Source organism: Diorhabda carinulata, chromosome 4 (genome assembly GCF_026250575.1).
Source record: "Diorhabda carinulata isolate Delta chromosome 4, icDioCari1.1, whole genome shotgun sequence".
Taxonomy (NCBI): Eukaryota; Metazoa; Arthropoda; class Insecta; order Coleoptera; family Chrysomelidae; genus Diorhabda; species Diorhabda carinulata.
This window is the reverse complement of record NC_079463.1, coordinates 13,464,430-13,478,071: the sequence shown is the minus strand read 5'-3', so window position 1 is coordinate 13,478,071 and position 13,642 is coordinate 13,464,430. Positions and strand designations below refer to the sequence as shown.

The 13,642-nt window shown below is 33.2% G+C and overlaps 1 protein-coding gene across 1 annotated transcript in view; it reads right to left on the bottom strand.

Moving 5' to 3' along the window:
- Positions 1-13,642, bottom strand: part of LOC130892275 (low affinity immunoglobulin epsilon Fc receptor-like) — a 66,479-nt gene that overhangs the window by 34,478 nt on the left and 18,359 nt on the right. Inside the window, exon 2 of the mRNA XM_057797557.1 lies at positions 6,362-6,622. Coding sequence (XP_057653540.1) covers positions 6,362-6,622 — 261 coding nt within the window. The remainder of the gene's footprint in view (positions 1-6,361; positions 6,623-13,642) is intronic.

Here is a 13,642-nt window from a genome sequence, read left to right as displayed (position 1 = left end):
CTAGACTATTCATCTTTAGCCTTGCTACCGACTTTCATATTACATGTTTTATGAATAACATTTCAATTTTATAATTTCAAAAATAAAGTTTCTTGTAATGTTATAGCAAAGACATTATTTCAATTTGGATTTTCTACCAATCAGCCAGCAAATTTTCTTACTTTCAGGTCGATATAAGTAGCTTCTGGTATTTGTACATTATTCATTTAAACAGGAGATCACTGGTATTCTCCTAGAGTGAAGGTCACTTGGGTGGATTTTGGTTCGTTTGTCTTGATTTTGTATTTCCTCAACCACGTTTTGTTGTCATATAAATGTGTCTGCAAGTGAATTTTCATGTCTTGCTAATATGACTGTGTCGTAGGCGAAGGTGCCCATTGTGATTTCATTATTTGCTAGTAGATCTACCGTGTATAATACATATAATAATGGACCTGTGGTACGTCTACTTTTATTTAAAGATTATCGAAAGTGCATTCATTAATTTTCTTTCCGGACTCTTCATGGCTTAGATAAAATTTTAACAATTTGATGTATATTATTGGATATACAGTATTAGATTTTATATAATAGGCGTGTGTACCAAAACTTGTCGAATGACAGGCTACAGACTGATGTGATTTATCCCATGGATTTATTATATAGTTTAATGTTTCTGCCTGAATCAAAGCTGGTGTTGTGGTATCCTCAGTGTTTGGGTATTAATTTATTCTTTGTAGTAGTAATCTTTCACGGACTTTAGACAGGATTGACAGTAAGCTTATGAAAAGACAATGTTTGGTATTTTGCCTTGTTTTCAGATCATTATTATCTCTTCAGTTTTCAGCATCTTTTCCTTAATTATCCATTGGTCTAACAGTTCAAACTGAATAATAAAAACATAACAATAATGTTGGCAGGTACTTGGATTCTCAAAACGCTTTTTGATGCCGATCTGAACGTTTCCTATTATCAAAGCTCCTGGTAGTTGCATATATTTTCACTGTAGCAATGGTGCGGTTACTTTTGCGTAGAATATGAAGATTACGAGATATGGGCGAGTTTCAGCCAATAGTTCATTGATTTTATTCCTTCAAGACTCGAAAGCGAAAAGAATTCATGTATGAACTTCATAAGTAGAAATCTTGTTCCAAAAAATATAAATCACAACACGTTCTCACATCTCAAAAGGGTTACTGTGACTAAACTAAAATAATAAACACTGAAGAAATAATTCACAATTGAAGAATGATGAACAAATCTGCCGGTACTTGCAAATTTGAACTTGTCGTACTCACCGATAAAATATAAACATATTTTCGTATAAAGTAAATAGATAACGCATACTGTCGTTTTTGGTTTTAAAAACTGTTTCCACCTCCGCTTGACAATATGAATAGATTATGGGGTGGGAAAAAACTTTGGAACTGTAGTGTATGTAGGTATGTACTTTTTTAATACTGGAGATACAAATGGTACTGGTTAATCTCCTGGATTTGCTAAAAATTATACTATAATAATTTTCCATGTTATTAAACATAATAACAGCTATACGAGGTCTGTCTGATAAATAACGAGATGATTACGAAAAAGGATTTTATCATGAAAATTACTCTACATGCGAATTTGCATACACAATTTGGTTGACTTTTGTCACTATTTTCGGAATTGAAACAGTCCCAGGGCGACCTGTGCGCTGGTCATCTTCAGAGCTCTCTCGGTCCTCACTAAAGCGCTTCCACCACTCAAAAACACGCGCACGAGACAGAGAATTGTCTCCATAAGCCTCTTGCAACAATTTATAGCGCTCAGTCGGAGTTTTTTTTCAATTTAACGGGAAATTTGAGATTAATACGTTGTTCCCGTTCTTCGTCACATATGGTTTTCGACACGTTCGTTTCAAACCGCTACTGCACAAAGACTATAATAGTGACGGTAATGAGTTTTGGGACATGTATAAACAAGATATCTATATACCCACGCACTACTCGTTTTGTATCAAACCTATTTTCGGGGGCTGTTAGGCAAGACCATGACAGAATTTCCACCTCGCACAATACCTCTATGTTAATTATTTATATAAATAAATTAACTTGTAGGAAAATTGTCCAGTTAGAGTGTCTTTCCATACTATAGTGTTCTATGGCATTAGATTCTGTTAGGCATGAGAGATTGAACCAATGCGATGGAATGGTTATTTATATTTGATTTAAATAAACTTCATACACACAGTCACAAGCAATAACGTTATTGGGTAGCATTTGCAAGAATTCTGAGTACTTTAGATTGATATTTTGCTATAATTGCTATGTTCGAAATGGATGTAGTGCCTCATAGCTGACCTCAAATAGGTTTCAGTGTGACTATATAATAGCTACGTTAGATTGTAGGTAAACTTAACAAATTCATTCCCATTCACTTCAATTTCGGCCGCGTGGAAATGGCGATCAAATTTGTCTGCAATGTTTGGAAAGAAATATCGGGGTCCAGATGAAATGTTTGTGCAGCAGTAGCATCTAAATATATTATAGTAGTTATATGGTTGTGTGTACAAATATCAGATGTGCACATAAAATGGACGATCGGACCAATTGCATCCTGTTGAACGCCTGACATTGTTGGGATGTGATGTTCTAACTTGAAAATGTCTGTTTTGTAGGTGGGATTTTAGGAGATTTTATATATTAGTCTATCGTGTCAGACCTTGTAGAACATCTGGATGATATCCAAGAAATATAACAGTATTCTTTATTTTCAAAAGGATGAATTTTGGATGGATTTGTTTTATGGAGGCAATCCAAACTAATGGCTTTCTTAATCGATTTTATTATCTCCATCCATAATTTTTCTAGTACTGTTTTAGTTGTTTTGATATAGTGGAGGATTGACTAATTGATCTGTAGAGATATTGTCTCTTCAATAGGTTTTCCTTGGCTAAGAGATGAGGAGGATTTAGGCTACCTTCCTCCGAAGTGAGAGATAACCTGTTTTCACTACTGCATTGTACAATTGCGTTAGATATCTCAACCTCTTATTCGATAATTGAGTATTTTGGCACTTAGACTATTGTATTGATTTTTTGTCTCCATTTTCGATAGATTTCCCGTTTCAACTGATATACAGTTTCCAGAAAATTTCACCTTCAATGATGAAGATGTTCTATATGATATTGGGTTCGGAAACTTATTCTAAGTGTTTAGCAAACTCGATTGGCTTTATCGTGGCTACTTTTTGCTCATTGACATCCAGAAGTACGGATAGGAGGATTGGTTGGTTGTAGAATAATATTAAATTATGCGAAAGTATAAAGTAAATCAATTAGACTTGTATATAATAATAATTAATTGATAATTATTAAATATTTTAGCAAATGAAAGTACTTGACGCACTTAATATGTTTGTAAAAATGACAAATTGTTTGAATTAACAACTCTCAACAAAAATTCGATAAAGTTCAAAATTATTTGGTGAGTCGAAATACATTATTTATTCAAACATTTCAAAAAATAAAACCTGAAAAACTTGATGGAGTAGTAGATCTAATAGATGGTCCTGCTGCAGATATAGTCCCCAATAGAAAAATCGTATAGATCCACACACTATTCAACATTTTTATCAGTATACTTGACACCTCTTCACTTTTCAAATAGTTATTTGGCTCACTAAGATACTCGAGGTAATACTCTCGTTTGCGGTACTTCCTCGCGTAATACTAAACGAAGTCTCGCCGTTAACGTTCTTGGTTAATTTAACGACCTTGCGGTAGCAACGGATAGAGAAAGTGGTTTGTTGAAGAAGAACCAAGACATATATTTTGATGCGAAACTGTGGGCAGAGAAATAAGAGGGAAACTGCGATCTTATTAACTTGACTTCTTTCGAGGTCAAACCTGACGCAATTCTTTTTTACCGTCTTCAAATTCAAAAATATACGCGATCCAATAAATGTGGAATTAACAAAAATATATATATATATATATATATATATATATATATATATATATATATATATATAAAAATTAGGTACATACATTTGTTTTGTTTCTTCACAGGTAGTAACAAAAAATTTCATAGAACAAATATATGAAAGATACAATACAAAGCAAAGAAACCCAGCAGTATATTTTTATATTTTGATTTAGATGGGAAATTGATTTCTTAAATAATAATTCTCTTTGTAATATTACCATAATCAATATGTTTAATAATATAGAATTTGCTAGCAATGTAAAAGACGAATTTATTCCTTTCCATAGAAGCTCCAATGGTCATGATTTGTGTAGCTCACCTTTTTGAATTATGTATGCCTTTCAATTACTCAACAACACAAAAGGGCTAGATCAACCTACCACCTTTTATCTTTCTGCTTTTATGTAATATCTGAAAAAATCGATTGAAATCGCATGCTCGCGGTCAAAAATTTCTAGCAAACACTCATAGCTTTCTTTTTTTGATGGGGACAGGAATGTAGTGTATTAGGATGAAGTTTTCGCTAATGAAACTGGCATAGGGAACGACGTGATTCCCTAAAAAGTTTGGTTCGCCGTTAATCGCATCACTTCAGTTTCAATAAAAATCAACTCAGTTCTTGCTTCCATTGAAATTCCTTGCTCTGCTCTCCTCTGAGAAGAGAGCTGAGCCCCATTGCTCTTGAGTCCAATTAACATTCTCTTGCAAATCGTGGACGGTTTGTTCGGTGGGCTTGGGTTAATTTGGGGTCAGTAGCTGGCCGTTTTGGCTCAAGGATAGCTCTGTCTCACAACCATTTCTCTCATTTATAATGACTTTTTAATGGACCAAAACACTAGTGAGGATCAGATTTCCCAGTGATGTGCTGACAATGAATCGGTCATCTCTGTCGGATGTGCACGTTTTTCTAGCGGAACCGCATCTACGTTGAAAATTACCAGTCTCTTGGTAACGACTGTAAAACTTTGAAAAGAGCAGACTGGTTCAGCGTACTGGCAAACTATCGCCGACTCTGACCTTTTCGCACTAGGGTGACCGCTTAATTAGCACTATCACTTATTGTGTTCATTTTCAGGTAGAATTCTTATTAGTTGTTCCCAGAGAAGTGTATCTGTTGATGTTTGATGGCTAACTGATTGTGGTGGGCCAGTAAGATAAACTTTTATAAGGGTCAGGTACCTCTAATAATGATTTTTTACAATAGTAATCATTAGCTTTAAGATTTTATTAAGAAAAATACAATTTCGTGTTCAGTTTTTTTGCCAGTGCCTTGAGAATAAAGAAGTATCGTATGAATCGATTTTTTGAGGGAGACAAATAAAAATAAATATTCATACTATGGCTTCATTGTTTTTTTAAAATATTCTCAATTAAGATCAATATACTGTTCAACGCATCAACTGCTTCTTCAAGTGTAGAAAAACGTTGACCTCGCAATTAATTTTTGATCTGCGGGAATAAGAAGAATTCATTGCTTGCCAAACAAGGACTGTACGGCGAATGACCCATCAATTCGATGTTTCGACTGTTCAAAAACCTTTGGGTAGAACTGATGGTTGAGAGCTGGTATGGTCGTGGTGAAGATTGATTTGTCTTTTGCAATTGGTTTCCCTTGTTTTTTCGGACATTTTTGGCAAAGAAATGTTAGTGTATCATTCAGAATTGACCGTTCTACGTTGCTTCAATGAAACAGTAGCGATATGTCCAGTTATTCAAAACAAACAAACAAACAAACAAACAAAAACAATTTGCTTCGAAGTGCTTCGAAGCGAATTGATCGGCACAATGTTGGTTTCATCGACGTTGAAAGTGATAGATAATCATCATAAGAAAATGTTGATAAATAAAGAAAAGAACTAGAGCTCATTTTCCAACACGTTAAGAGCGCGTTATCATTGAACATATGAAACTTTAAATTTCCATGTCAAAATTGATGTCATCACCTCGGTGTTGCTATATCTCCAAACTTAAGTAGAAACCCTCGTATAATACATTATATTAGAAGTATTATCGAATTCGAGAAGAAGTGATATCGAGATCATATTTTTGTAAATAGAGTTTTACTTAGGTTTCTGTTGAAAGTTCGAAAGTGTTGTTTATGATGAAGATAAAGTAACTGAACATTTAGTTGCGAACGATTTGCACCACTTTGGCCGACGTCACACTGAGAACGTTCGTGAAATTATGCGAAAAAACAAAATACATCGGCACCTAAGCTAATATATCGTTGATGCAATGGATATCTATTATCAAATAGTTTGAAATCATTTGGTAAAGAGTGGATACGTATGAAAAAATTCCATTTTCGGGTACTCCCGTTCCAAATCATGCTCAGCCGTACAAAATAATATATAATATGATACAATATATAATTTTTTCTTTCCAAATATGCATTAACTAATTTAAATGTTTACCATCTTGTGTGTAATGCTCGTATGCTGAAACCCTTTCAGATTCCACACTTTCTAATGTTTCTCTATCATTGACGGTGCCATTGCTTAAAGCATCTTGAATATTATTTACCATTTTTCTTCGGTTTCTCGGTAAAATTTCCCAAACACTGGGGGGTTTTGAAGATCTATTTTGACCAAAAAGTCTTTTTTCTAGGAAATTTTCTAGAATTTGCTTCGTAATCTGGTTTTGGCGCTGAATTTCGTGCAAATCCAGGCTGTAACCTGAAACGAAGTAGATATTTCGTTAGATTTTATCAAAGCATTTTTGGAAGGACGAAAGAACAACAAATTATAACGGAAGCAGAAGTTATCACGGAAAGATTTAGACCATATTCCAAACAATTGTTGGAGCTGGGATGCTGAGAGCTTCTGCTGTCTCTTGGATGTTGTTAAGACGATTTCTGATCATCATGTCCTGGTGAACAGAGGTACATGGACGAATCTCATTCACCGAATGCGTTGGGTCATTCGAAAACAATAATTCCGTATCCTTAATACCATTGGAATCACAAAATTTCGTTACTCAACTTTTTACCAAACTTTCCGCATCATAAACAAACACGTACTAATTAAGATATGGCGCTTAAACTTCACACAAACCTTAAAAAAGCTTGTACCAATTTAGGAAAATCAATGTTACCAATTCGATTTACGTGCGCAGATACTTGCTCAATCATCTAATGGCTTAAATGATGATGATAAAGAGAAAAATATCATCAAGAGTGATATGTTTCAATTTTCATCATTCCTATAAAAAATGTATCAACTGGGGCTGCATATTGGGTATATTGTTCACTAGAAAAATATTTCATTACAGCAATTGCGTTATGTACTTAAATTTATTATTATTTAAAATTATAATTTATGGCCTCCAAAAGTACTCGAACAATGTTATTTATTTAATGAGCAAAAGTAACAATAAAGAAATCACGCGCAAATTATAAAACATAACATTGAACTAAATATTATTTCACTTCAGATAGTTTCATTTGTTGTCCGTTCAACAGGAAGCTGAGGAAACCTTCCACATGTTCGAATACATCATTTCATTCGTGATCGTTCATTTTTGAATATTAATTGAATGTATGTATACTAATTAAAATCGAGGTACTTAGTGCTATATTGTTATAGGATAAATTGTTTATTAGATCTACCATGAATTAATGGTCAAGAATGTTCGATCAAGGTTGTTCATTAGGTAATACTGAATTGCGAGGATATTTTTTTACATATTTGTTTTATTAACAACTATTTCTATTTAGATATATATTCTCAATAGAAAACATAAGTGTATATATTAGTTCTTAACGCAATAACGGTTTTCTTCACGTCTATGTTTTACTATTATACTGAATATGGAATCTTTGATCTTTCATGACTAAAAATACAAAATCATCGTTGATTAATGGAACATGGAATACATTGTGGTATCCTCCATTGTGAAGGCATATTTTAATAGAAGTCGTGAGTGGGTATCACAAAAAAAATAGTAGTAGTTATAACACAATATTCGATAAGGTGTTCTAAAAGTGTGGAAACGAGGTGGAAAAAGGTTTGAAAAAATTATTTGCTTATCGTATGTCTCAATAGTTTTGGCAAAAATATTCAACCATATATTTTTGTATCTTTAGCGAAACTTTTTATTACACTAAATTAAGGGCTCAGTTACTAAGTCGGCATTTTTTGAACCGTTGGTGATATTCGTACTGAACACACTGTTTACACTGTATGACGCGCGTTTCAATAAGTTATCGTCTTCACAGACTGAAGGTAAACTAAAACCTATTAACTTTACTGAGCTTTTCGTTTTTCATTATGATTTTGGAAAAAGGTGGTTTCACGTGGAGATTTCTTAAGCTCGTGACGGTTAATTAACCGAATGTGAAACCACCTTTTTCCAAAATCAAAATTATTGGTTAATAAATCCAATAATTGTTGGGTAATACTGCGGATCAAATACCAAAATTGGACAAGAGCGGTATAAATGAAATGTAGTGATGTGTGTGACGGAAAGTATATTGGGCAAACTAAGAGATCAGTTGATGTCCGGTTTAAAGAGCACTTAGCTCACTCAAAATATGGACAGATTTAAAAATCGAGTATTGCCTAACACGCTGCCAGGCATAATCATGAAATAAATATTAATAATATGAAATTGATAAAGAATATATTCAATAATAAATTGTTGTATACATTTCAAAGCATTTTAGGAATAAATGTGGAGATTTCGGCCAAGTAGGTTTTCCCTCACGAATTATTTTTAGGGGAAGAAGATTTATTGGTAGGAAAATTCAATATAAAATAGGTAAGTCAAGTTGAAAACTTTTGATTTTCCTCCAATCTCTGAAGGAAACGAGCGTAAGGTAAAGAAATTATGAGTGTTGATGTAGTTGTAGTATAAATAAAATGTTCAGAATTAGTAATTAAGTTGAGTAACAAAGTTGATAAATTAAACTAAATGGTGGGGCTCGTGCTCCTAGGCGTAACTTTCTGCGATCATCTCTCATCAGGTCTTAAACGACTTGATCGGCTCGCTTTTTGTAGCTAATTTTGTACTGCCTTTGCATTAGTCTTCAACGTGATATTGACATATAAAATCAACTAATGTAGTGAGGCAATTGTTAATATACATATTCTACAGCTTCCTCCCTTACTCCACCCACAAGATCTAGATATTCCTCTTATCGAAAACGCACACCATATCAGAACTTCATGAGCAGCTTTTGCTTTTTCTTTATATTCTCAAAATGTATCTGCCTTAGTTGACGACAATATCTTGGTGTCTGTGCTAATTAGTTTAAGTATTTTTGACCAGGTATTCACGCACTAATTTTCTTACGGAAATCCCCTTACTGTCTTTTGCTCTTCTTACAAGTTTTTCAACTCTTTTTCGTGTAAAAATTCTTGGTTTCTCACTTTTTGGAAGGTTTAGATATGTTATTCCTTCATTTCATTCGCGAAATATTTTAGTTTTGAAAAATTCCAAATATGTCAGGATTAGGGATCTATCCAATCAAATTATAAATGATTTTTGTTATTTCCAACTCATAATACATTTTATTAATGCAACTGACCTGGAAAACGACTTGTCTAACAAATGTCAAATGTATTATTACTTCTCAATTTTAGCCAAAACTATTGCGACTAATGAGAATTTTTTATTTGTCTAATGTGAACCAAAGTAGTTAACAAATGAAGGTAAAATAACGGGTCTTATAATTAGCTGAGAAGAGGAAGTAAATGAAATGTAGCAAATAAAGGAAAGAAAGAGGAGACGAGATGAAAATTGGAAGTTGTGAGTTTGAAGCGGTGCATATATTCAAAAAACTAGGTGTGATAATAATCAACGATGGAGATGGAGAATAAAAGACAAGATACAAGTAGGAAAAATAGAAAAAAATTAAAACAAAACAACACTATTTGGATCTTGATCAACTAGATTCAAAATAATATTATCTTTAATAATGATTCTCTTTGTTTTTGGTCTACCAGAATTTATTACTTTTTTTAGTTTCACATTACAACAAGGTTTCAAAAATGATGTTGATTTATCGTCATAACTATAAACTATCAAGATATGACAAGTTTCCATGGCAAACTTTCCATTCGTTTATTATGAGACATTACATAAAAGGAAAGCCCTCAATCGCAATTTTCCAACATGTATTTGTTTCAAAACATGTTTCTCTAAAATTTCATTACAATGCCTTCAGAAGCTACGGCAAAATCATGAAAAAATATGTGTAAATGTGTCTTTTCACTCCTTCTATCTTGAAAACGGAGTTACAAAATTATTTACTAAGCAAACTTCATTTTCAAGTTTTCTACCTATCGTAGATTCGGGTTCACCTTTTTTGAGAAAACACCTTATGTTTGTTCATATTTATATGATATTAATGAAAGTTATATGACGAAACGCGTCAAAATTACAGTGCATAAATTGCTAAAATGCGGTCTTTATTCAACATTGACCTAAAGGATGTTAGTAATACCGGGATTTATATTACCAGAGAAGCGAACCTTGAAACACGTACAATAAGTTTACATATTATGTCTCAATTAAAAAACAATTAAGACTTTATAATCTAAGAATCGATTATCGAAATAACAAATGCTGAAAAATTTTCTAATTTTTTTCTAAAGCTGATATAAGAAAGAATAAATCAAAATAATTAGATTTGGGTACTTGAAGATTTGAGATATTTTTTAAAATGGAGGTTCAATAATAGTTTAAATACAATTCAAACCTGTTTTAATAAGTATACAATACCGGCTAGAAATTTAAGACCACATTAAAACAACATCAATTGTAAGAAACCCCATAAGATGAATGAAAGAACACCTTCTTATTCTATTGTTAATTTGAAATATCTAAAGGAGTCATTGTTTTATTTACTTCCAAGTTATTGGACAATAAACATGTAGCGACAAACGCTGCGTTAGAACCAGGTGATAGAGTCGTCATAATACTTTTATGATGTACTTATAACTAATTGCTCTGCTTTTGTGACCTATCGGTCAATAATAAGGACTATTTAGCTTTGAAAACACATGCTTCCGATTCATTATTAGGTTACATTCTGAACTTGTGGTTTCTAAAGTGAAGACGTCTTAAAATAGGAAAAGCACGCAAAATTAACAATGAACTGCATTCTGCCATCGTTGTTTTACATAATGAAGACAATTTCGATAGATAAATAGAGGCTTAACAGCAACAAAAATCCGCGTTCTATAGTTGTGTCATCGTTCAAAAACCTTTGCTATGGCCACAAAACAAACGGATGCAGTGGGCCCTTGCTTATCAAGATTGTACTGAAGAAAAAAGTTATTTGGTCCGATGAATCCAAGTTTGTATCGATTTAAAATGAAGAATTTACATTCGATGCAGTGCTTAAGAAAATATAGTGCCAGATTGTATAGTCCTAACAATCAAGCATAATAGTAGCTCGATGATGGTCTGGACTTACTTTGAAAATTAACGAAATTATGAAAAAGGAAAAGTACAAAACATTTTCGATCAAAATGCCGTTCATTGGAGTTTGCGATTAATTGGAGGATTAATTTTCCAACAGGACAATTATCTCAAGTATAAATCCAAATTATGCAAAGGATATTTCGATGAGAAAGAAGCACAAGGGGTGTTAGTAAACATGGTTTGACCTCCTCGGAACTCGGATTGCCATCCCATTGGTTTTTGGTGAGAAAAGCTTGATAGGAGCGTCCGTAATTGTCCTCCATCTTATCGAAAAAAAATGTGGGTCGCTTTTTGCGTAAGTTGGTACAATATGCCGAGACTTGTGAACAAAGTAATAGAATGTCAAGTAGGATTTCTTAAAAGAATCAGTCTAGCTAATTATAACCTTTTTTAGCATAAACTGTCAATATTTCTTTGCGCTTTTCAAGAATATTGATAGTAAAAACGTGTTTTATTGGCCGATTTAACAGTCCAATTAAATACTCAATATCATATTGGTATTTTATTTGATTTTCCTACTACAATTAAAGTAATCTTATACTTTTAACTTAAAGTGCATATAAATAATAATCAGTTTGAAACTTGCATCACTACCAGCTCGTTAGAACAAAGAATTTTGCGTGAAATTTGGATATGCAGTGACAGAGACTATTTGTATGATTAAGTCAGTTTACGAAGAAGACGTCCTGTGAAAATAGCAATTGTACATATTACATCAGGCCTTTTCGACAAGCTGAGATGAGGTAGAAAAAATAAGCCGCGCCGAACAGCTGTTTACTACCACCACAGCCTACAATGTGACGGGAATGAGGAAAATGTTAAACTAAAGAGGACGATTAAGTTTTTATATGATTAAGTCAGTTCATGAAGAAGACGCCCTGTGAAAATGGCAAGTGTACGTATTATATCAGGCCTTTTCGACAATCTGAGATGAGGTGGAGAAAAAGAACCACACCAGAGCCTACAATGTAACGGGAATGGGAACTTTTCAATGCCATCTTCAAAGAAAGTTGCTAACCGTTCAGTATCAATAGAGTACAAAACAGACCTTGAATCTTCTGGAAATTCCGTTGAAAAATCAGTTATGGAGAATCTGTAGTTTTCTTTCTGTCAACTCGTTGAATCAGGTCATCTGAAACGAGAGATTTGCGACCTTGACCCCCTTCAACATTCACATCATTACGGCCATCTTTGAACTTTCGACACTATTTACGTTCAACACCATCACTCATGAAGTTCTCCTCGTACACACTACGATACATAATCCGATAGATTTTTGCAGCTCTATCACGTTCAGCTTGTAGAAAACGAATCACACTTGGCGGAAGCATCAATAAAGGCAAACATGTTTACGTGGCTGTAGCACAACGCCGACTGACGCCTGAATGTTAACAATGGCGAAGTGTGTAGTGTAAAAGCTTTGCTGTATTCTACGATGCATGCCTACGTAGCGTCTGCACGGAGCGATCGGAAGTTGAAAAAAAACGGCCCTCGTATATATGTATTTTATTTTTGACGTCTACTAATTTAAAACAGTATGTTTTCAGTTTTATGTATATGTATTAGTTTCTTTAAATAACTTTTTCATTGTTCTTCTGCTTTTTACATCAATGTTCTTATTTATTTAGGTTATATAGTTTGTCTTAGATGTGTTCTATTCATTTATATACAAATTTTTGTTTTCATTTAATTATTGTTTTATTTCTGATTTTACAATATTTTGTTAACTTGATTATCTTCATTAACGTTTAACTTATAATGTTCCTCAATAAAAGATAGAAACGTTGGCATTTTAAAAAACTCTCGAATAGTTTTATTTTGAGCCCTCAACCCGCAACACCATTCGAAATTACATACTAGGAAGGTCAATAATTTTAACAATAACATCTTCGCCTGGGTTTTTCAAAACTATCGACAACACATATGGCGCAGATGTAACTCGAATGTTGAAGTTGTGGCTGAAGTTGGATTACTAACTTGCTTTGTATATTTTTCTTTCACAATGTAAAACTAAATATATTATACCTAATCACATCAGAAATAATATGAAATGCTCACTCAGTCTTAATACTGAGGATTATCCATTCCAAAATTAAGTGACTGAGATAGATTTATCAAATCAGTTCTCAATTTAGAAATTAAAGTAACTGGAAATTAGAAAAAGAATTGGACATAATTAAAAATGAGGTTAGGTCTGTTTAACCGCTGGAAATAGTGCATAATTTCGAACATACTGCCACTTGTAAATATAATGTATGTTTTAACAA